We start from the raw sequence: 20,313 nt of genomic DNA on the forward strand, positions 1-20,313 counted from the left end.
GGCCAGCAGCCGCGCAACCGCGGCCGTGCGCGCACGGGATGCACCACCCATCGGCGAGCCAACCGCTCAAGCTAAGGCAACTGCCAACTAGACTCAGCGTCGCTGGGGTCACACATAAACCAGCCGCTATATGCGGCGGCTCACCTCGGCCACCCAAGGCAGCCCGGGTTTGGACGGGGACAAGCCCGCGGGGCGCGGGCGGCCCTCCACCGAGCCCGCCACAGTGCCGCGGAACCCCGCAGCGCCACCCACGGCCTCCCCTGGTTTTTTGGTGGCTGGTGCGGTGGTCCCGCTTGCTCGTGGTCCTGCTTGCGGTGGTCCTGCTTGCTGGTGTTGCAGGTGGCGTGCCGGTGTGGTGCTGTTCCTTTCCCCTTCCCCTTGTGGAACAGCGCAGCTGCGAGCACAGGCAGCCGACACGGACAGCATGCAATACACGAGGGCACAGGCCCTGGTGGGCTGCGTGCACCCTCTTTCACAGTGTAACTCCGGCACGCTGCATCTCTAAACTGAATTCCGCCCCAAATCAGCTGAACCAGACCAGCAGCATTGCAGCTCTACGCGCCGCATGGCCAGACCGGACACCTATAACGGCAGCCACACCCCATCCCTCAGCTCTCAGCGCCATCAGCCCCCGCTCCTGCCTCCACAGCCGCCTGCTGCCCCCCTGCCGCCGCCGCCAGCACGACGTCCATCCGGTCCTGCAACCCCGCTACCTGCCGCCCTAGCGCCGCCAGCTGCCGCCCCTGCTCCGCCACCGCCCCCTCCAGCCCCCTCATGGACTGGAGCAGCGAGGGCAGCAGCTGCAGTAGCTGATCCGCAGCCCCCGCCGCCCTCGCCTGTTCGTTGCCACTTCCTCCGTCACCAACACCACCTCGAGCAGCGGCAGCAGCACCAGCACCGCCACCAGCGCTAGCACCTGTGCTAGTACGGGTTGCCTGGCTGTCACACCCCTCATGCCACATGGGGCTGTCAGCCTGCTCACACACCCCTCCTGCAGGAAGAACCGAAGCACTGCCGGCACCCCCACCCGCCCCCTCAGCGAGCGATGGCGCTGCAGCAGCAGCCGCCCCAGCCCCTGCTGCACCACCCACTGCTACTGCTGGCGGCCCTGCTACAGCCGCGCTGCCCCCTTCACCTCCTCCGCGTCCGCCGCTACTACTGCCACCGCCGCCGCCGCCACCCGACATCACCAAGTGCTCCTCGATGCGCCGCACTCGCGCCGCCACGTCAGATAGCTGCGCCACAGCGGCGGACAGTGCCGGCAGTGCCCCCAGCATGGAGCCCAGACCAGTGGGCCCAGCAAAACTGCCGCCGCCGCCACCGCCACCGCCGATACCGAGGCCAAGTGGACCTGCGGATGCAGCTACTGCTGCAGCCCCCAGCCCGGGGCCTGGCAGCGCCGGACCTGGGTGCTGGGCGTCGGTGCTGGCGGTGCTAACGAGCGAGGGCTTCTGTGACTGTTGCTGCTGCTGCTGGTGCTGCATGCCCCCGGGCGGTTGTGTCAGCGGCTGAACTGGCGGTTGCGGTTGCGGCGGCGCAATCGCAGATGCGGCTGATGCAGCCAGCAATGACCGGGCCAGGGTGGCTGCGAGGCCACGGTTGGCATTCGCCGCACCCGCCGCCGCTGGGGAGCGCGGCTCAGCCGCAGGGCCGCAGCCCGCGGCCGCGCCCAGACCCGGGCCTGTGGTTGGGTCGACAAAGGTTTTGGGAAATGCGGATGTGGGGGGAGGGCAAGGGGAAGTCACGCAGTGATGTGTGGGTTGGCTGCGGGCGCACGGTCCACAGGGGAAGTCCCCTCCCGTCTGCGTTAGCTTGTAGGGCAGTCGAGCGCACCTGGAACCCGTTTCTCGCAATCCCAAACGCAGAACACTAACGCGTCCGAAACATCCAACCCCCAACCTGTCACGTTGCAGCGCAGCCCCCGAGCAATGCGTGACCAACCCCAGTTGCGCCTCCCGTATTTAACACGGCCCCTAACTGTCCTTCTCCCACCCGCGCCTCTCACCGCCGGCTGCCGCCACCTGCAACAGCTCCCGCAACTGCTGCATCTGGGACCCCGCCGGCCGTGCCACGCCGTTGCTTGCGCCCGAAGATGCCAGCACGGCTGCTGCTGCTGCGGTCCCAGCACGACCGCCAGCAGTGCTACTGCGCTCGCCGTTGCTACAGCCAGCCCCGTTCGCTGCGGGTGGGCCGCTGGGGTCCTCAGGTCCTAGCTCCGCTACCTGCTGTGGCCCAGCGGTAGCGGCGGAGGCGTGTGGCCCGCCGCTGCCGTCGCTGCAGCGTGGGGCTGCAGCAACACCAACTCCACTTCCACCTACAGCGTCCTGCCCCGTGCCGGCGGCGGAATCCTGTGTGACAGCAGCGGCAGCCGCGGGGGCCACTGGCGCTGGTGCTGGCGCTGCTGCGCCCTTTACAATGGCAACACGAGGGAGGCACGGCGGCGGCGGCGGCGGCAGCAGCAGCTGTATGTCGCACACGTGGCAGCTGCCGCTGCCGGATGAAGCGAACCTGAGCAGGAGCTGCTGCCAGTCTGGATAGCCCTGTGCATTGGGCAGCAGATGGGGGCAAGGGCGCGACTAATTAAGGTGCTGCCTCGTTACGGTGCTGGACTTGGTACCCTCCCTCCTTTCACAGCCTACATCTGAGCTCACCTGTCGCACTGGCACGACGACTGTGAAGCACGGCTTCGGCAGCAGGCCCGGCTCTGCGGGCTTGCCGCGAAGCGTTGTGGCGTAGGATGGCGCCAAGTCATTTGAGCCGCCCACGCTCAGCTCGATGCTGCGCGAGGTGCTGGTGACCTGAATATCGCATGCATCATTTTGGCCAGAGACTACGCGTTCTAAGAGAATGGCTGGTGCGCTGGCAGAACTTTGCAGATGGAGCGGAAATTCAAGTGAGGCGAGGCTTCTGGGCTGCTCATTCCCAACGCGATAAGTTATTTCAGCGTTCATTGCACATGAACATCGAAGACATGGCGCCGTGGCGGCATATGTGTTGCCCCGAAGCGTGCCGAAGGTCGTGCATGCAACGCCATGATAACAGCACGATTGAACCCCTTCCTCTTCCTCCCGAGCACAGTGGAAGCCGTCGTCATCCCCGTCCACCCGACGAGTCCCAACATGTATACATATATGCCATCACTGGAGGTTGCGTACTCAAGCCTTTGACGCGTAGCGTACGTTGCCCCATCTTTCACTCGCAGGCACGCCCACATACAAGGACATGCAGGCCACTCTGGCCTTCAACTGGTTGCCGCAACCTTCACTCCAAGCCTCGAGGACTCGGCATATGTTCCACCACCAACGAATGCAGCTCCCTCGCAGCCTGTTGCTTCTGAAGTCGCACGCCCGAGCAGTAAGGCAGTTATGTTGCGGTCAGCTGCGTCCTTCGCCGTACTGCGTGGGACTTCCCGACAGCTCCCCTCCCTGGCTTCTTTCTTAGTCCACCGCCGCCGTTCCGCCCTCGTTACACCACCCTCGCCCATCCCCTTACCCCAGTCCTCCGAATGCTACTTCCGCTACTGCTCCTTCACACCCGCCGCGCTTTCTTTGCTACCGCTGCACCGCGCATGTTGAAGGCCTCTCCCTCCACTTCCGCTGCTACTGCTGCCGCATCTCAGTGCATGCTGGCTGCCGACACAGCCTGGTCAAACTCCTCTAGCATGATGTGGTACTCATTGGCCAGGTCCTCCAGCGCGTGCATCATGGCGTCCTCGCAGCTCTTGGTGCCGTTGGTCTGCACCTTGACCACCATCACCTGGCCGGACACATGCAGGCGGGTGGGCAGGGCAGGGAGAGTATAAAAGGAGGGACATCGGAGATAGGAGTGGTCCTCGTAATGCAGGGTGGTCGGGCTGTCAAGGGGTTAGCGAGGCACAGCAGCGGGGAATGGAGTGCGAGCGCTGGGGATGGACGCTCCATACCCACCGGCTCCAAGGGGTGGGGTATCCGGTAGCCCGCGAAGACGGTCGACTTGTCTGCGTGCAGCTGCATGCGCAGCAGGTTGCCAATGGTATGGTCCTCTGAGCGAAAGGTGAACGTGCCCGCATCCTTCAGCTTGGTGTCCGCCTTGTACTTGACTTTCCGCTCTCCCTCTGGGAGCACGAACTGTACGTAACGGTCCGGTTGGTTCATTGCACTGCGCTAGGCGCTTCCAGCGCACGAAGAACGCGGGAATCCGCACGCCGTTCGGTGAAAGCAGCGAGCTACTTGAATTTTAGCACAGTGATTATCAATTAGAGTAGGTAAACATCAATAAAAGGTGCTTTCTGAGCAGCAACGTTTAGCTGTAGAAGTCAGGAGTTCTTGTGGCCTCGTGGGCATATGTAAACAATGGAAAACTGGCACAGCTTGAAAGGCAACTATCATAACGTGTTGGCCGTGCATTGTCGAGCATGATACTGGGGTCTGCCCCGCCGATCTGCGCAGAGCTGCGCCCAGCCTGGGCCCCGCCCCACGGTTGCGCCCGCTGCACTTCCCCGTCATGGCCCCCCCCCTTGCCTGATACAGCATACTGTGGGTACGGTGTACCCCCGCTTGTCGGACTGTCCCTTCAATTGTAATTCGCATCCATACTGTGGTCGCATTACATATCCTCATGTCCTTTCTTCACGGGCCTCGGGCGCAGTCCTACGAATGCGCACCTGCCTGCAGCACCCGTGGCAGCACCCATGCCCTCCAGGCAGGACACCCGTGCATCCGGGCACAAACCCGCTAATGGGCCGCATGACCTGCCAGCCGTGTAACGTGCGATAAACACAGCTGCACCAGACTTTGAAGCGACACCACCACCTGTATCTGGGCGGTTGCATCAAGCTCTGGGCGCATCAAGCTCTGGGCCGCCTGCAACAGAGAACCCGGGCATTTGCGTGTGACCGCTCATCAGTTATCACTACATGCGCACACTACCCCTATCTGTAACCATCACCGGCGAATCCAGGGATCCTCCTGGTTCTTGCTACTCCTGCCCGTGGGCATGCGGACCCGAAAGTCCATGCGTCCGACACGGTCCGACACACGTCACGCCACAGAGCAGAGCGCTCACGCAGTGCCTGAAGACGTTCATAAATCACATGAACGCGCGCCCGCCCTTCGGACATCTACGCGCACCTTGCGGTTTTGCCGGCAATGGAGTCACAGTGCAGGAAGCAGAAGCAAACGTGTCCCATAATTGTGGCATAAGCTCGGTAAGATTGGCGGTGCATACGGTACCGTATGCACCATAAACCTTTCCTTGAACCCTCACCCCCATCAATCCCCGTGGCGCCGTTACGGCTCTAGTTGCATGGCCATTAATCACATGGCTCTTGCAGAATGAAGCACACGCCTGTGGTTGCTCGGCATGATATGCATCCCAAGCATCATCCCAGAAGGCAGGTATCCCACACAAGAAATTCAAGAGCCGCACGCGTGCGTGTCCTGTCATATGCACCCGTTACCAGTCGCCCGTCAGTCAGCCGTTACCCCCTTGCAACCTCCACAAAGGCCAGCACCTTGTTCTTAAGGCTCCCTACATGTTTCCTTGGCCACCCAACGCCCAGCAACCTGCTCCAGGCCAGGCCAGGCCACCCACCCGCGCCCGCGCCCGCGCCTGCGACCGGCATACTCATCGCCGGTTGGCGCCGCGCCGCAGCAGGTGGCCTCCCTCTCACCGCGGCAGGCGGCCTCACCGCAGCAGGGGCGACACCTCCAGGATTGCGCCCAGCACCGCCGCGCCCAGCCTCTTGGCCCGGCCCGCGCTCCAGCCCACCCGGGGGTCGGGCAGGTCGGCGCTGTCCTTGAAGGGCATCTCCAGCGTAAGAGCCAGGCAGTCAAAGCGCTGGCCAATCTGCACATCGGGTAAGGGGAGGGGGGGCATGGAGCTGGTACCGATGCCCGATGGCCTTCCGCTTGTGCCCCAGATGCCCTCTCGTGCGTTACATCCAGCACCCCAGCACCTGCTTCACCTCACAACTCCGTCTACAGCCCCCCGCTAGTGTGGCTTGATTTGGATTACCGGTAGTTGCAAGTAACCCTCTCTGCCTTGTCCAGCATGTTTTGGGGTTGTTCCATCGCGCAAATCCCCTTCCGCCTGGTTCCTGCCCACCTGCTACACCTCATCCCACATTTTTGACCTCCATCTGCCACACTGGTCATTGCCCCTCCGGTCCCTGCCCCTCGGGTCCCACAGCCCACCTGCTTGCTGGCAATGCCCAGGTTTGCTGTGGTGGCCACATTGGTGGGGTAGCCCTTGGCGGTCTGGAACTCGGGCGCGTGGCGCTTGAAGGCCTCGCAGAAGCCGGCCTGCGGGGCCGAGGCGCAGCGCACATGACCACACCGTGCCGACAAGGCAACGAACACATGCACCGCTGACGGGCCAACCCTTTCCGTTTGGTGCGGAATTGCAGCCAAGGCACGTACGGCGCAGCAAAGGGCACGTACCACAAGGGCGCGCCACCCCTTTTTACACCTCACATCCCGCGCCTCGCCGTCAGCCCCTCTAACCTGCCCCCCTCACCTGCAGCCCTTCCAGCCTGGGGCCCCAGGCGGGAATGCCGCTGTTCCCCACCACGAACACGTGTGGCAGCTCCTCATCCCCGTGCACGTCCAGGAACATATCCACGCCTGCAGCGCACATGCGTACGGTACTGCTTGTGTGGTTGACAGGTGACAAGGAGTGTCGTGTGTGCGAGTGAGAGAAAGAGACGTGGTAAATGGGGTACGAGGGGCGAGGGGGGGGGCGGTTTGCTTGGTGGAGCGGGGACTGGGGCCAATGTGCACATGCCGGCAGCACCCGTTTGACTGGCAACTACGGTATCAATTCGGGCTCCACAACTGAACATCAAACGCACCAGTCCGGTCCATCTCGTTCCGCACGTGGAAGGACTCTGGGCTGGTGGCGGGGTCGGGGGCGGCCCATGTGCGGTTGAGGTTCACGCCGGCGGCGTTGGTGCGCAGGTGGCCGCGGGCGGAGCCGTCCGGGCAGCAGTTGGGGACCACGTAGAACACGGCCTGGGCGGCGGGTGGGTGGGCGGGTGAGGGTAGGGGGGGGGGGGGATATGTACCCGAGCCCAATGAAATAGGGGGGTGGGGCGCAGCGGGCAGAGTCCACTCCAAGCCTGGATTATTGAAGACCCAGACACCCGAGGATAGCGGAGGGGATCCATGCTCCGGCCTTCGCCCCTAAACTTCTCGCGCCCATCCACCCCCGTGTTGATGGCGGTGTGCAGGGTTCGGCCGGTCCTTGTACTCAACCACCTCAGCCCGCCAAACCCCATAAGCATGGTCAGGGGCAACCGCCCACGCCGTGCCCCAAGACCGCCCCACCACCGCGCCTGCCCCACCTTGTCCAGCAGCCGCCGCGCCACCCCATCCTGCGGGTCCGTCAGCCGCTCCAGCAGCCCCTCCGCGAACCAGCTGGCCATGGACTCGCCCGGGTGCTGCCGCGCTACCACCCAGATGCGCAGGGGAGGCCGCGGCGGCGGTGAGGAGCAGGAGGAGGTGGAGGAGGAGGCCGGCGAGGGGCCCACCTGCGAGCGAGCGCGTGCACGTGTTTGCGTGCGTTTCGCAGGCTTCAGCATGTGTGACACGTGCATGCGCGGCGCGGCGCGTGTGTCGACACATGGGTGTTCAGGAGCAGTAGCGCGCCCACCTCATTGCACACAAACCTGCATGGCGCCCTTGCGTGCCGTGCCGTGCCACGCGGCCCACAACAGGGCACATCCCTGTCGCCCGTTCCCGCACCTGCACCAGGTCGATATCGCGGCCGTCAATCGTGCTGCCCAGCACCCGCAGCCGCACCGGCGCCCCCGCAGCCCCTGCAGCCCTGGCCGCCGCCGTCGCCGCCCCCTGCAGGCGCCCCAGCAGCGCTGCGTGTCGGTCGAGGGAGTAGGGCGTGAAGAAGGCGTAGTGCACCATGTCTGCCGGGCCGGGCTCGTGGGTGATTGTCACCACACCGCTGGCGGCGTCGTAGGCCGTGGCCGCACTGTACGGGGGGCGGGAAGGGCCGCCGTCAAGCCGAGTCGGGTTAGGAACTTAGAACCAAGGCCGCTTTATAGGAAGCGTGCATATGACCATTTGTGCGAGTGATTGAATGGCAGATGAGTGTGCCAGGATGACAGCTACACGCCGATTGAGTTTGGCGAATCCTCCTCCCCGCCCGCTCCGCCCGACGCGCACCGGTACCACTCCTGCATGTCGTGTGAGGCACAGGCCCTGTATCCCTCCCAGGCGGGGCCGTAGCTGGCGCCGCCGGCGTTCAGCAGCCGCAGCGTGAGCCGCTTGCCCGCCACCCCGCACAGCTTGAAGTTAAACCACCTGCGCGTACGTAACGGGCATGTACACACATGAACACACGTGGCACGCATTGCGCACCCTGTCCCGCGCGTTGCCCTCCTGTGTGGTCCCTAACCGACCAACGCACACACCGCCCAACGGTGGAGGCGGGGAGGGCGTCTCCAGCAGGGGTTGGTGACAGCCGCTGGTGGCAGTTCGGGTGATCATCCCACAGCGCCTCAGAGCGCGTGTCACGCCAACACGCCGATGATCAATCACTAGCGTGTGTATCCCCTTGCAGCCGTACTCACTGGTAGTGCGCACGCTTGTCGGTTTCGCAGTACGGGTCCGGGCGGATGTTCAAATCGATGGTGCTGCCTCCATCCGTCACCCCCACCACCTGCAGCCGAGGCGAGGGACAGCGCCAAATCAACAGGCGGCTGTAGCCGAGCCGACACGCCTGCGCCGCTCGTGTCTACATCTGAGTGGCCCGGACATGCCAAGCAGGCACTTTGCGCGACCGCCTTCGCTTTCTTGCCGACTAAGCGGCAGTGAGGCTCTCCGCCGGCATGCATGAGCAAGCGAATGCTATCCGAGTGACCGATATTGCACAGGCAGAGCGCACCTCAATGTTCCCCGCATCCATGGCCGTGCTAATGTGGTACCCATGCTGCGCCAGGGCCGCAGCAGCTGCAGGCGCGTGTGCGTGCGCCGCCGCCGGGCCGGCGGCCGCGGCCGCAACGTGATGCTGCCGGCTCCTGGTGTTGGAGGGCAAGGGCGGTGTCATGGAGGAGGTGCAGGGTCGGGGGGTGGACGGGCGTAACCGCAACAGCTGGCGCACTGCGGTTTACGCGGTGGGCCGGGCTGTCAGACCGCAAGGGGCAAGGAGGTACTGGTAACTGGGGCTGCTGGACCCCGTGCGCGTGTGCCGATGCAATGCACATTGTTGTGCCAGGCCCCACTTTTGGGGTGGCGTGTTTTTAGGGTGACGCGGGAGGCGGCTAAGAGGGTGCGTGATAGGGACCACCGTGCGGTTGCACGCACAAGCTAACGCGCGTACCACGAGCACCGCGAGCGCGGGGGGTAGGCCGCTAGCTTAGGCGCCACGGAAGTCACGGCGCGGCCCAGCATCCACCGTGTGCTGGCGCGTGTCAGCTGCGTACAGGTCATTTGACGTTGACCACACAGGGCCGGGCGTGGGTACAGGTGCGGGTTACGGCCAGGGTTTGCTCGCGAAGTTGACCGGCTGCCACGTCGTCCAGCGACGCTGCCAGAACGGGCGTAATTCAGTATTTTGCAAAGTGGTGTTCAAGTGTTTACAATGGAAGCGACTGTTCGGCTGGCCGAGCGCGCGGTCGCCTTGGGGCCTCACGATCGGATGGGGGCGGGGGACAAATGAAGTCCACGCCACCCTTTGAAGCGTTGCACGCTCCAGTCGCATAACATACAAGTTGCTACTTTGTACATTTTCGGCCACTGCACGCACTGAAATACCTCTGCCAAGTGCCTTTTCTGCAAGTGAGCGGCCGATAAGTGATTGCAGCCTCTCGGTCACCTTTGCTTTCCTACATCTTCGCGGAGCGTGCGTGACAATGGGCCTATACAACGTTACCATCCCTGAGCGGATGAGCCTCCCTGAAACGGTCGGGTGCTCATCGCGGTGCCTGCCGCGCCCTCAGCCCCGTCTACTACGCGCTGGCCGCCAGCCGGCTCGGCCGGTGGTTCGCACCCGTGTGTACACGCCCACTCGCGCCGAGGAGCAGACCGCCCTTCGGCTGGAGGCGCAGCTCGCGCCCGCGAACCTGCTCAGCGAAATCCTGGCGCCTGTGACAGCGGATATGCAGCAAATGAACACCAACCTGAAGAACGTGGTGGGCAACAGGCATCCGATGCTGATGGCAGCGGCGGAGCAGATCTTTGGGGCCGGTGGAAAGAAGCTCCGGCCAGTCATCGTCTTTCTGGTCGCACACTGCACGGCGCAGCGCGAGGGCCTAACGTGAGTCACTAGGCCGCGCCATAGCTCCATCGTACAGTGTTTGGGCGTTATCGAATGAGTTTGTGTATGTTTGCGCAGAGAGCTGACCGAGAAGCACCGGCGACTTGCGGAGATTACCGAGATGATTCACACCGCCAGCCTTGTGCACGACGACGTGCTCGACGAGTGCGACATCCGGCGAGGTGTGTGCTTGGGCTTTGCGCTGACGACCGGGGAATGTCCTTGAAAGCCGGTCCAGGCGCTGTTGCTGACGCGCAGCCCCCTGGTGGTTGCCCAACAGGCAAGCAGACCATCAACAGCATGTATGGCACCCGCGTGGCCGTGCTGGCCGGCGACTTCCTGTTCGCCCAGTCCTCGTGGTTCCTCGCCAACCTGGACAACCTGGAGGTAAGAGCACAGCAGCGCCGCAGGCGCTTGCCAGGACCCTTCGGCTCTCTCTCCGCGCAGCCGCCGCCGTGGCTCTTGGGCTACCCGCCCCGCGCAAACCTTCGCAGACCTTTCCCCCCTAAACCCCGCACCCCCCGCACTCCCCCACGCCCCCTGGAGCGCCTAGCCAAACCCACCCTGCCTCCCTGCACGCCCTCCCTCCCGCCTCCTCCCACCAGGTCATCAAGCTGATCAGTCAAGTGATTGCGGACTTTGCCAACGGCGAGATCAGCCAGGCCGCCAGCCTGTTTGACACCGACATCACTCTGGAGCAGTACCTGGACAAGTCGTTCTACAAGACCGCCTCGCTCATCGCCGCCAGCTGCCGCTCCGCCGCCGTGTTCAGCGACAGCCCTGTGGAGGTGAAGGAGGCCATGTACGCCTACGGCAAGCACCTGGGCCTGGCATTCCAGGTGGTGGACGACATCCTGGACTTCACGCAAACCAGCGAGCAGCTGGGCAAGCCGCAGGTGCGAAGCCGCGCAAGAGGGAGCTTTGTTTTGGGGGGCGGGGGTTATGGATGCCCGAACTAAACGGAACCCAATGCAGAAGGGCAAGGGGGAGGCGTGCTGGGTCCTGCTGTGCAATTGCCGGGGAGCTATGTGTTTGGTTACGGTTTTGGCGCCGGTGTTTGGGTCAAGGAATGAGGTTGGGGCGGGCGCGTTTCGCACCGTGAGCGGAGGCAGGTGGTGTTTGCGGCGTCTGTACGTGGGTGGACGCGCGGGGGTGCAGGCCGTCGCGCACTGATTTGCCATGACACGTTGACGATGTGGGTTGGGCTCTAGGCGGACAGGTTGTGAGTTGCTGCGCCGCTGCGGCTGGTATTCACCCGCCGCTTTCCTCACCTCTTCTCCCAACTCTCCTCTAACCCTCGGCCTGCCCCGCCCATCTCCACTCCACTCCTGACAACACAGGGCCAGGACCTTGCCAGCGGTAACCTCACGGCGCCCGTCATCTTCGCGCTGCGCAAGTCGCCCGAGCTGCTGGACATCATCAGCAGCGAGTTCGTGGAGGAGGGCAGCCTGCAGCGCGCGCTGCAGCTGGTGAATGAGACGGGCGGCATCGAGGAGGCGCGGCTGCTGGCGCGGCAGCAGGCGGACCTGGCGCTGTCGGCGCTGGAGTGCCTGCCCGAGGGCTCCTCGCGCCGCTCGCTACGGTTGATGGTGGACTATGTCCTCGACCGCATCTACTAAGCAGGGCGCGCAGCGGAGTGGAGGCAGGAGCAGGAGGCAGGAGCAGGTGGTGTGCCGGTGATGAGAGTACAAAAGCTGAGGGTGGTTGAAGTGAATGGTTGCAGGCCGGGAAGCCAGGAATGGTGGTTTACGTACGAGCGTGAATTGAGAGAGAAAGAGAGAGCGTGTAGCGGGAGGGCTACAGGTCTCGATGGTCGAGGCAGGCGGCACCGCGCATGGGTGGTGCGCGGTTACAGACAAGCACACCATCGCCGGACTGAATTGGCCGCCCGCATGTGACACAGTGTTCTGCTGGTGATTGTGGTCGGCCCCGCGTTTTGTGTCGGCGCCGCCGGCCACATGAGGGTTTCTTTTGCGGCAATTTATGAGAGGCAGGCACGCGGCGAGGCACAGGAGAGGGAGAGAGAATGAGGGTCATAAAATTCCGTGTACATGGCTGTACCGCTGGCCCTGCGATGATTCTACTGGGCCACTGACACTCTCCAAAGCGATAGTGGATACCCGCCTGTATGTACAATAGTAACTGCCCCGCGTGGGCGACAAGTTCTTGCATGCTCTGTTTGTTTGGTTCATGTGCGTGCGGGGTGTGCTGAGTGCACCATTCGGTTAGGCTGGCAGAATATTGCACAGTGGTGGTAGTTGTGATGGCTTTGTGCAGAGCCGTAATCAAGTGGATATGGAAGAATGAGGTATGCAAAGCTCGGCACGCGTCCAGCGCCACTGTGGGGTGGTGTTGCGGCAAGGCGACAGATGTGTGTCCGTGCATAGAGTTTGATAGGAGCAGGAGACAAACGTACGTGCTTGCATGACCTGTAAGCAGAATGTTGCTTTGGACTCATCCCACTGTTTGCAGTCTGTGGCGACGGGTTACCCACGTTCCGCCGAACCACCCCGTCCATCCATGCCACTCAGTGACCGGCTGACCGCGACGGCGCCTGTGTGCAGCTGTACCTGGACGTGTGGACTGCGCACCAATAAACGCAGCTGGTGTCATAACAGAGCTCAATGGCGACATTGCGACAATCAGGCTCCGTCCGCCCTCACGTCAAGCTTAGAAAGTGCAGCTGTTGCCTACCACTTGTGGCGCTTCGCCGCCGCGGCGCCGTCCCCCGCCCCTAATAAACGCTGGCCTCAACCTGCGCGCTGGCGCGACGGCGCCGCTATTGGGACAGCACAGCGCCCTCCTCTTTCTGGACTTGCCTAATTACCTTCTCCCTTGGCTCCGTCCGCGTTAGCATGCTGCCTGCACAGAGCAGCACTGCAGCTGTCGGACCCGCCCTGCTTGGCCGCCGCCGCTGCCGTGGCCTGGGCACTTGGCCCACCTTCCACCACACGAAAATTAGATCCGACTATCTGTGACTGTCCAGAAATCAGCAGCTCTCGACTAGTCGACTTGCTAATGATTGATGCGTGATTGCTGAAGGACGTCCGAGCGGATTGGGGTTCGTTGATGGTCTAGTTCGACTCTCGAGGTAGCGGGCACGTGCACACAAGGCGTCCATAACATACATTATAGAGCAGGACGTATACTATATGCTATCGACGAGACGGCCACATGCACCGTTACTCCGCTGCAGAAGTGCTTGAACACTGAAATGCTAACCCAATGCGAGTGACACTCGGCTCGCTCGGCTAGCTCTATCATATCTGCATGAATCAGCGGCATAACTCAATTGCAACAGGTACCAAGCCCGGCTCGGCAAGCCGAAGGAGTCAGCCGGCATCGTTTATAAAGCCCCTGTCACCAGCGCCTCATGTTAGGTGGCTGAGTACTTTGTATGCTGGGGCATGACGTCGGCTCAGTGGGCCACTAGCACGCACTGTGCCCGTTAAGGGTGAGTTGCACTGAAACTGGCGGTCTACTCGCGTGTGCTTCAAAACAATGCATTTCAAAGACACCGTAGTCCTTTAGAATACGTTTGGACAAGGGCAAACACTCTTTCAGTATGCTGCGCGGTTGAGCTGCTGCTGCCACTAGCTAACCGGCGGAGGGAGTGAAGCAGGCCAGAAGCATATAGACTTTCATAGGAGGCAGGGTCCTGCGCCTGCGAAGGACTGTAGGCAGCCACGCGTGCGGTACATCAGCACTGACATCAGCACCGGGTGGATGCCTGCCCCCGCGATTTTTTCCTCGCAGCCAATCAAGCGCTTCGTCAAGTCTATGCATGCTCGCCATACACGTTGCAGGACGCACCATGCACTCGCTGGCACATGCCGTGCCGTGTGGCAGCAGCAGGCTGGATCGCGGAGAGACCCCCGCCGATACCGAACTGCCTGCTAATGGGCCGGACCGCCATCACGAGCCGAATTCGGCCGTCCCAGCTACATCTTTTGTGGGCGGCTTTCCCGAATGGCTCACGCCCATGACATACGCGGACACGGTCAGCAGTACTGCCGATGTTGCAAACGCCTCCTTGCCGCTAGCCATGGCGACACGGGCGTCCGACCGGCTGCCCCTGACGCCAGGCTATTGCGGCGGCGATGGCGGCGGCCCATTCGACGGTTTGCATTTCGACAGCGATTTGATGGCGGGTCTGTCGCCATTGCCGGACGCCTCTGTTGCTGGTACGGAGGGGAGCAGCAGCCGGCCTGTTGTGTCGTTCGTGGAGTCGTCTGCCGCGGCCAGTACGGCGGACCTGCTGGCGCTACTGGGCGCCCTGTCAGGGAGCGCCCTTGCACGGGTGCGTGGCATGGGGGCGCTTGCGTGCGTGCGTGCGTGCGTGCGTGCCTGCTGCATGCGACGCGGGGTTGAGGCTGGCTGGGGCCCACGTGCGGGCCAATCAAGCGCAGCGGGTTAGCGTACTGATTGAGGCCATGTGCGTGCCATTGCGCCTAAGCATCCTATAACGTTGTGTCTTGACAGGTCGGCGCAGCGGTTGCGGCGGCCGCTGCTGCTGCCACTCCTGCGTCCGCCGACGCCCGCGATAACGATGCCGCCGGCGGCAGCCCGCAGCCTTCAGGCCTTCGGCAGAGGCATGCGCTCGAACCACATCTGCTGCATGGGAGCAGCGGCGGCGGCGACGCCAGCGCACTACCGCCGCCTGTACTGCATGCGCCGGCCACCGCGGCACACACGGCACGCGGCGGCGCCAGCTGCTGTGGCGGCGGCGTTGCGCGGCAGTGCTCATCACGGCTCGTGAGTGATGCCCAAGCACAGGCTGTTGCTGCGGGCGGCTTCATGGCCTGGGCGAGCAGCTTCAGAGCGGAGGCAGACGCAGCAGCACGGGACTTGGAGGCAGCACATGCCTCCTCGCACCAACACCCCCCGCCGCACCTGTCACCTCATGCCAAAAGGTACGGCACGGCTGAGTATGGTACGGCCTGGGTACGGCCTGGGGTCTTATTCGCGTGTGTCCCTCGGGATGGAATGGGGGGGGAGGGGATGCCTCGCAAACGGACCGTTGCGTGCGCGGCCGGTTACGCACGCAACCTCAACCGTCGGTCGGACACAACTCCGTTTCATCTGCTGTGTTATCGCCTCAGTCGCGCCTAGCTTGCATACGCCCGCCTTGCTTGTTATCGTTGATTTGATGCACATGTCTATTTGGCTTCGGTCGGTCCCATGTGTCTACCTTTTGCTATAACCTTTTTCAACAACACCCCGTCGGTCACGCACGACCACGCACAGGGCTCGAGGCGACGCCAACCGTGACGCCGCTGGACATATCCTTGCGCCGGCGTCCCAGCAGCTCCAGCAGCAGAGCGCAAATGCGCATTCGAACGCGGCGGCTGCCATAAACAATACTGGAGACCCCCAGTGCTTGCAAGCTACCGGCTACAACAACGGTGGAAACGGATCAGGCTTCCAGCCTCATATGTTGACTACTCACGTTTGCCACAGCCGGCAGCAGCAGCAGCAACAGCAGCCGGCGGCGGCTGCTGCGCCGGCGGAGGCGCCGCAGCGGGCTCCCCACCTTAACCTGATGCTGGCGCCGCCGCAGTCACAGCCGCAGCATAGCGCAGGCGCCGCAGGGAACGGCGCCGGCGGCGGCAGCATGGGTTTCGCATGTCACGGCAGCGGCGCCGGCGGCGGCAGTCCCTGCCGCGGCAGCCCCAGGTCCCCCACACAGCCCTGCCGGCCTACCTGGCCGCTGCACGCCTCCGCCCCGCCGCCGCCTGCTGCTGGTGCTGGTGCGCATGGCGGCAAGCCGCCGTCGTTTGGGCGGGCCTCCATCGCAGCAGGCTCCCTGCTGCAACTGTGCGGCAGCCAGCAGCAGCAGCAGTGTCGGCCGGTCAGCAGCCTTGTGGGTGTGCCTGCTGTCGCTGACTCCACTGCTGCTGTTGGTGCGCACATGGCGGCAGCAGCGGTGGCTGGCGGACTCCTGTACGCAAGCAGCAACACCAACGGCGGCCATGCAGCCGCTGCTGCCGGCGGTGCCCGCCGGCGGAGCAGCGACGGCGGCGCCAGTCGTTGCGTGGCAGCAACAGGTGGCGGCGACAGCGGCAGTGGCCTGCTGCTGCCATCGCCTGCTGTTGCACACGGCGCCGGCAATAATGACATGCCGCATGAACTCCCAGCAGCCTACCCCGCGGACAGCAGGAGGGGCAACGGCGGCGCGCTCAGCGGAACGGGCTTGCCCATGTTGGCGGCGGCAACCGCGGCAGCCGCTCCCAGCAGTAGCTTTAATCCTCCTGCTGAGCTGATGTCACCGCCGCTTCCATCTCCGCCGACAGATGCTGCTGCCTACACGCGCTCGCCATTCGACCGCCGCGCCTCTTACGGCGCCATGAGCACTGGCGCACGCCCTGCCAGCGGGGGTGGCAGCAGCAGCTTGTCCGCTGCTGCCGCTGCAGCTGCAGGGCTTCGCTTCGGAAAGCGCGGCTACGACCTCCTCACAATGAGCGGCGGGGGGCCTGCGAGCGCACCTGCCGGCCCGCCGGCGCCGCCGCCGCCGCAGGCGGCGGCTGCCATCATGCCTGGCATGCGCGCTGCTGCTGCTGCAGGCGTGTCTGTGGGCTCTTGCCGCTCAGGGCCGCCGTCGGCGTCAGTTGCGACGTCGGCTGCGCCAGCGGCAGCGGCAGCGAGCGGGGGGCTTTTGCAACATCTGATGCGGCAGCTGCGCAGCACGGCTCGTGATCTTCACGAAAGCCAAGAGGAGGTAAGTGTGTCCAGTCGGGTGGCAGCGGTGGAACTGTTGGGTCGGGGAATAAACTATTTCACCCGCCACCCGCCCCATACCTTTCCATTGGAGGTTTGCTGTGACAAACTAAAGGCATTGAACGCTTAAGCAATCTTGATGCATACTGTACTTTGTCTCATCCACTCGCAGTATGAGCAGCGGCAGCAGCTCAGCTCCGCGGCGCTGATGCTGATGGAAGAGGGGGAGCGCCGCCGCCAGCAGCGCCGCCGCCAGCAGCCGCCGGCGCCGCCACCACAGGATTACCGGCAGTGTCAGCAGCCCCAACTGCATCATGCCCCGCCGCAGCCGCGGCCGGCAGCGAGCCCCATTATCCACGACCACAGCTCCAGGCCTGCGCGCCAAACTCACCTCTTGCCGCAGCCGCAGCAGCCACAGCAGCGGTCACAGCGGCACACACAGCAGCACACGCAGCACATATGGCAGCAGTCATGTGTTGCGGACCAGCACCTGCAGCAGCAACTGCACCAGCCCTCACCGCAGCAGCAGAAAGTGCAGGCGCACCAACGCGCAGGTACCCCACTACTGCCGACGCTGCTCGCTTGCGTCTCCTCCGACAGCGGCTCCCGTGCCAGCTCTTCGCCGTTTGAACTTTCGGCCTTTCGCCTTCGCCACCAGCAACCGGGCGTGGCCGGCGGCAGCGGTGGCCACTTGAGCGACAACGTCAGTGGCGGACGTGTAAGCGGTATTGCTGGGGTAGGGAATGCTCTGGACTTGCTCGCGAACCTGGCCACAGTGAAGCTGGAGGTGCTGCAGCAGCAGGAGTGCCAAGGACAGGCAGTGGGTCCCGTGTTGGACGCACCGCCGGCACTACTGCAGCAGCAACGCCGGCAGCGGTCGCCACGGCCACCGCCGCACTCAGCGCCGCCGCGACAGCTATCGCAACCGCATCATCAACCGCCGGCAGCGGCACCATGGTCCGACAGCTCCCCAGTGGTGGCTCGGCTGGCTGCACTAGTGGAGGAAGCGGAGGCCATGGCATCGCTGCAGCAAAGCGAGCCGCCGCCTCAGCCGCATCGGTACGAGCTGCAGGGGCAACAGCTCGAGCACAGGGCGTTGCAGCGGCTTCGGGTGCCGCGGCGGCAGTGGTCCTTCCCCCTGGCCGCCCAAGGCCCCGCGCCGCCGCCTCCAGGCAGCAAGGACGTAGTGGCAGCCACCTCCGCAAACACAATCTACCCCAGCACGCCACTGCCCGATGAGGCCAGCAGCGAAGACAGCTACCCGTCGGAATGGTCTGCGGGGCCGCTGCCGCCGCACGCCGTCGTGGAGCGGCGGGAGGCGCCGCGCGATGAGGTCCTGAGTTCTATGGAGCAGCTGCGTCGGTCGCGTGAGCGGCGCAAGGCCCAGCTTGCCGAGGCCAACACTGCGGCGAAGCAGCGCCACGCCGCCGGGTCCGACTTCGTCCGCGCGGCTGCTGTGGCGGCGCTGATTGATCCGGTTGGCTCGTACACGAATGGCACCGCGCGGGTGGCGGCGGCGACCGCCGCCGCTGCGGCGGCGCGTGCCGCCGAGCCCTATGGCAGTGTCACACGCTACGCGGCGGCGTCAGGCGGCGCGGGCGCTGCTACTGCTGCTGCCGCTGCTGCTGCTGCTTGCCGTGCCGGCAATGCAGGCGACGGCGGCGGCATGCGGGAGCCGCCCATGCCTCCATCGCTACAGCCTGTGCTACAGGCCCTGTCTCGGCTGCTGCCCGCGGGTGGCGATGAGGGGGAGGCCGCCGTGGGCCTCGGGGCCAGCGCTACTGCTGGGGCGGTGGAGCCGTGGGGCGCACCCCGTACACGCACGACCCCTGGGTATGCGCAGCAGCCGTGTGCTCATCCTGGGAGTGCGGCGGATGCGGCGGCGGCGGACGAGCTGGGATGGCGGGCGCACGCCGGAGTGGAGAAGGACCCTCTGATCGGGCCGCCGCCTAACAAGCGCGCGAGGGGCGGCCAGGAGTGGTGAGGAGGGATGAGGCGTGCAGGAGGCGTGATGAGGAGGACGAGGCCACAGGCGCCAGACAGGCGTATATGCCAGCCTTGGGAGAGAACCAGTACGATGCTTGAGCGGTGGGCGTGGATACATGGCCGACACACTAGCCCGTCGGGCCGTACCTCGCGCCGAGGCCGCCCTGGCCGTCGATATCCTGCTGGCCTTCTAGTACACACACAGCGGTACACCGATGATCTACTGGGCGGCGGCAACCCCTTCCTTCCCCACCTCCTCCTGCAATCCCTACCTCTGGGCGGCGTTCTCGGCGTCTACTCCACCGACCTCACGCTGGCTGCGTCTAGCAAGGCGGTCGTACCCCACGCCTTGCTCCGAAGGGTCTTGCGACAGTCCTACCACCAGCACCGCCACGTGCTGCTCTGCACCCACGCCGACCGCGCGCTCCTCCACCAGCTGCATGCCCCACTCTTCCGCCGCCGCCGCCACTACCGCCGCCACCGCCGCCACCGCTACCGCCGCCGCCGCCGCTGCCGCCACCGCCGCCACTGCTGCCAGCGTCGCCTCTTCTCCCTGTTGGCGCCGTGCCGCCGCCGCCCCCACTCCCTCCTCCTCCCTTCCCGTGGCCTCCGATCGGCCAGTCCGCCTGGCACTATGCTGGCATGGACGAGTCCGCCCCCGGCCCTCCTCCCTCTCCGCCTCCCCGCCGGCCAGCGACATGCCCCGCTGTTAGCAGCAGCCCGTGGGTCAGTCCGGCCGCAGCCTCCAGCAACAGCCAGCACGACAGCACAGGCGCAATTGGAGCTCTGGGCCTTAGTGGCGGCGGTACCGAGCGGTCCGGTGGCTGTAGTGCATGGGAGTCGGGCGCGGGACCGCTAGGCGGTGTGCCGGTCGCCAAGCCGGTGTTCCTGACGCCGCGGCTGCCAGGAGAAGTCTGGCAACATTGGTGCTGGTGTTGTGTTAAAAAGCACAAGGAAAACATTGCGCAAAGACAGTGTTTGCGATGCGATGGTGTTGTGTGTGTGGGGGGGGGGGGCTCGGCTCGGGGTAGCTCTGCCAGGGACGCGGCTCCTTTGAGCGGCCTGTCAGGTCAGCGGGTTGGACGTGCCTTCCGTTCGGTGTCTAGTCCCGGTTTCGTGTCTTGGGTGTGCCATGTGCGTCGGCCAGCCGGGGTCTGGGCTGTTGGTCGCGATGGGTTGCTGTCGCGGTCGCTTCGATGGCTGGCCTTGCGGCCGGCGGGATGCGTGTGCCTGTGTGCGACGGCGCGGGTGCGGGCGTCAGCATTTGGGCCTGCGTGCCTGCGAGCGTGCATGCGTGTGTGTTTGTATGTGTGTGTATGTGTGTGTGTGTGTGTGTGTGTGCGTGCCTGTGTGGGCGCCTCC

General features: G+C 64.5%; 5 protein-coding genes across 5 annotated transcripts; 2 read left to right on the forward strand and 3 right to left on the reverse strand.

Annotated features, from left to right (window-relative positions):
* Nucleotides 1-415: 415 nt before the first annotated feature.
* On the reverse strand, nucleotides 416-2,871 carry CHLRE_13g565517v5 (uncharacterized protein). The gene is made up of 3 exons (XM_043069267.1): nucleotides 2,652-2,871; nucleotides 2,006-2,540; nucleotides 416-1,681 (listed from the first exon to the last, which is right to left on the reverse strand). The coding sequence occupies exons 2-3, from the start codon at nucleotides 2,046-2,048 to the stop codon at nucleotides 609-611; spliced, it is 1,116 nt and encodes a 371-aa protein (XP_042917242.1). The 5' UTR covers nucleotides 2,049-2,540; nucleotides 2,652-2,871; the 3' UTR covers nucleotides 416-608.
* A 58-nt stretch (nucleotides 2,872-2,929) lies between these two features.
* Nucleotides 2,930-4,361, reverse strand: CHLRE_13g565550v5 (uncharacterized protein). Its single transcript, XM_001693630.2, has 2 exons — nucleotides 3,927-4,361; nucleotides 2,930-3,756 (listed from the first exon to the last, which is right to left on the reverse strand). Exons 1-2 carry the CDS (start codon nucleotides 4,131-4,133, stop codon nucleotides 3,616-3,618), a joined length of 348 nt encoding a protein of 115 aa, XP_001693682.1. The 5' UTR covers nucleotides 4,134-4,361; the 3' UTR covers nucleotides 2,930-3,615.
* A 154-nt stretch (nucleotides 4,362-4,515) lies between these two features.
* Nucleotides 4,516-9,531, reverse strand: CHLRE_13g565600v5 (uncharacterized protein). Its single transcript, XM_001693631.2, has 10 exons — nucleotides 9,313-9,531; nucleotides 8,878-9,010; nucleotides 8,564-8,652; nucleotides 8,157-8,294; nucleotides 7,722-7,962; nucleotides 7,322-7,507; nucleotides 6,830-6,989; nucleotides 6,496-6,602; nucleotides 6,174-6,281; nucleotides 4,516-5,826 (listed from the first exon to the last, which is right to left on the reverse strand). The coding sequence occupies exons 1-10, from the start codon at nucleotides 9,420-9,422 to the stop codon at nucleotides 5,665-5,667; spliced, it is 1,434 nt and encodes a 477-aa protein (XP_001693683.2). The 5' UTR covers nucleotides 9,423-9,531; the 3' UTR covers nucleotides 4,516-5,664.
* Nucleotides 9,532-9,695: 164 nt separating this feature from the next.
* Nucleotides 9,696-12,695, forward strand: CHLRE_13g565650v5 (uncharacterized protein). The gene is made up of 5 exons (XM_043069268.1): nucleotides 9,696-10,248; nucleotides 10,327-10,430; nucleotides 10,529-10,635; nucleotides 10,854-11,144; nucleotides 11,589-12,695. Exons 1-5 carry the CDS (start codon nucleotides 9,845-9,847, stop codon nucleotides 11,865-11,867), a joined length of 1,185 nt encoding a protein of 394 aa, XP_042917243.1. The 5' UTR covers nucleotides 9,696-9,844; the 3' UTR covers nucleotides 11,868-12,695.
* A 216-nt stretch (nucleotides 12,696-12,911) lies between these two features.
* On the forward strand, nucleotides 12,912-20,243 carry CHLRE_13g565675v5 (uncharacterized protein). Its single transcript, XM_043069269.1, has 6 exons — nucleotides 12,912-13,702; nucleotides 14,005-14,548; nucleotides 14,731-15,161; nucleotides 15,496-16,966; nucleotides 17,138-18,945; nucleotides 19,325-20,243. The coding sequence occupies exons 2-6, from the start codon at nucleotides 14,063-14,065 to the stop codon at nucleotides 19,662-19,664; spliced, it is 4,536 nt and encodes a 1,511-aa protein (XP_042917244.1). The 5' UTR covers nucleotides 12,912-13,702; nucleotides 14,005-14,062; the 3' UTR covers nucleotides 19,665-20,243.
* The last annotated feature ends 70 nt before the right edge of the window (nucleotides 20,244-20,313 follow it).

This window comes from Chlamydomonas reinhardtii, chromosome 13, assembly GCF_000002595.2.
Source record: "Chlamydomonas reinhardtii strain CC-503 cw92 mt+ chromosome 13, whole genome shotgun sequence".
Lineage (NCBI taxonomy): Eukaryota > Viridiplantae > Chlorophyta > Chlorophyceae > Chlamydomonadales > Chlamydomonadaceae > Chlamydomonas > Chlamydomonas reinhardtii.

What these genes read in the sequence shown, in the direction of transcription:
- CHLRE_13g565517v5 (XM_043069267.1), bottom strand. Translation starts at nt 2,048, where the DNA reads ATGCAGCAGTTGCGGGAGCTGTTGCAGGTGGCGGCAGCCGGCG. An exon ending in GCAGGTGGCGGCAGCCGGCG is followed by an intron (nt 1,682 to 2,005) that starts GTGAGAGGCGCG and finishes ACCCAACCACAG; the next exon opens with GCCCGGGTCTGGGCGCGGCC.
- CHLRE_13g565550v5 (XM_001693630.2), bottom strand. Translation starts at nt 4,133, where the DNA reads ATGAACCAACCGGACCGTTACGTACAGTTCGTGCTCCCAGAGGGAGAG. An exon ending in TACCCCACCCCTTGGAGCCG is followed by an intron (nt 3,757 to 3,926) that starts GTGGGTATGGAG and finishes GTGTCCGGCCAG; the next exon opens with GTGATGGTGGTCAAGGTGCA.
- CHLRE_13g565600v5 (XM_001693631.2), bottom strand. Translation starts at nt 9,422, where the DNA reads ATGACCTGTACGCAGCTGACACGCGCCAGCACACGGTGGATGCTGGGC. An exon ending in GACATGCAGGAGTGGTACCG is followed by an intron (nt 7,963 to 8,156) that starts GTGCGCGTCGGG and finishes CCCCCCGTACAG; the next exon opens with TGCGGCCACGGCCTACGACG. An exon ending in TGGGCATTGCCAGCAAGCAG is followed by an intron (nt 5,827 to 6,173) that starts GTGGGCTGTGGG and finishes CCCGATGTGCAG; the next exon opens with ATTGGCCAGCGCTTTGACTG.
- CHLRE_13g565650v5 (XM_043069268.1), top strand. Translation starts at nt 9,845, where the DNA reads ATGGGCCTATACAACGTTACCATCCCTGAGCGGATGAGCCTCCCTGAA. An exon ending in GCGCAGCGCGAGGGCCTAAC is followed by an intron (nt 10,249 to 10,326) that starts GTGAGTCACTAG and finishes ATGTTTGCGCAG; the next exon opens with AGAGCTGACCGAGAAGCACC. An exon ending in CCAACCTGGACAACCTGGAG is followed by an intron (nt 10,636 to 10,853) that starts GTAAGAGCACAG and finishes TCCTCCCACCAG; the next exon opens with GTCATCAAGCTGATCAGTCA.
- CHLRE_13g565675v5 (XM_043069269.1), top strand. Translation starts at nt 14,063, where the DNA reads ATGCACTCGCTGGCACATGCCGTGCCGTGTGGCAGCAGCAGGCTGGAT. An exon ending in CTGTCACCTCATGCCAAAAG is followed by an intron (nt 15,162 to 15,495) that starts GTACGGCACGGC and finishes GACCACGCACAG; the next exon opens with GGCTCGAGGCGACGCCAACC. An exon ending in TTCACGAAAGCCAAGAGGAG is followed by an intron (nt 16,967 to 17,137) that starts GTAAGTGTGTCC and finishes ATCCACTCGCAG; the next exon opens with TATGAGCAGCGGCAGCAGCT.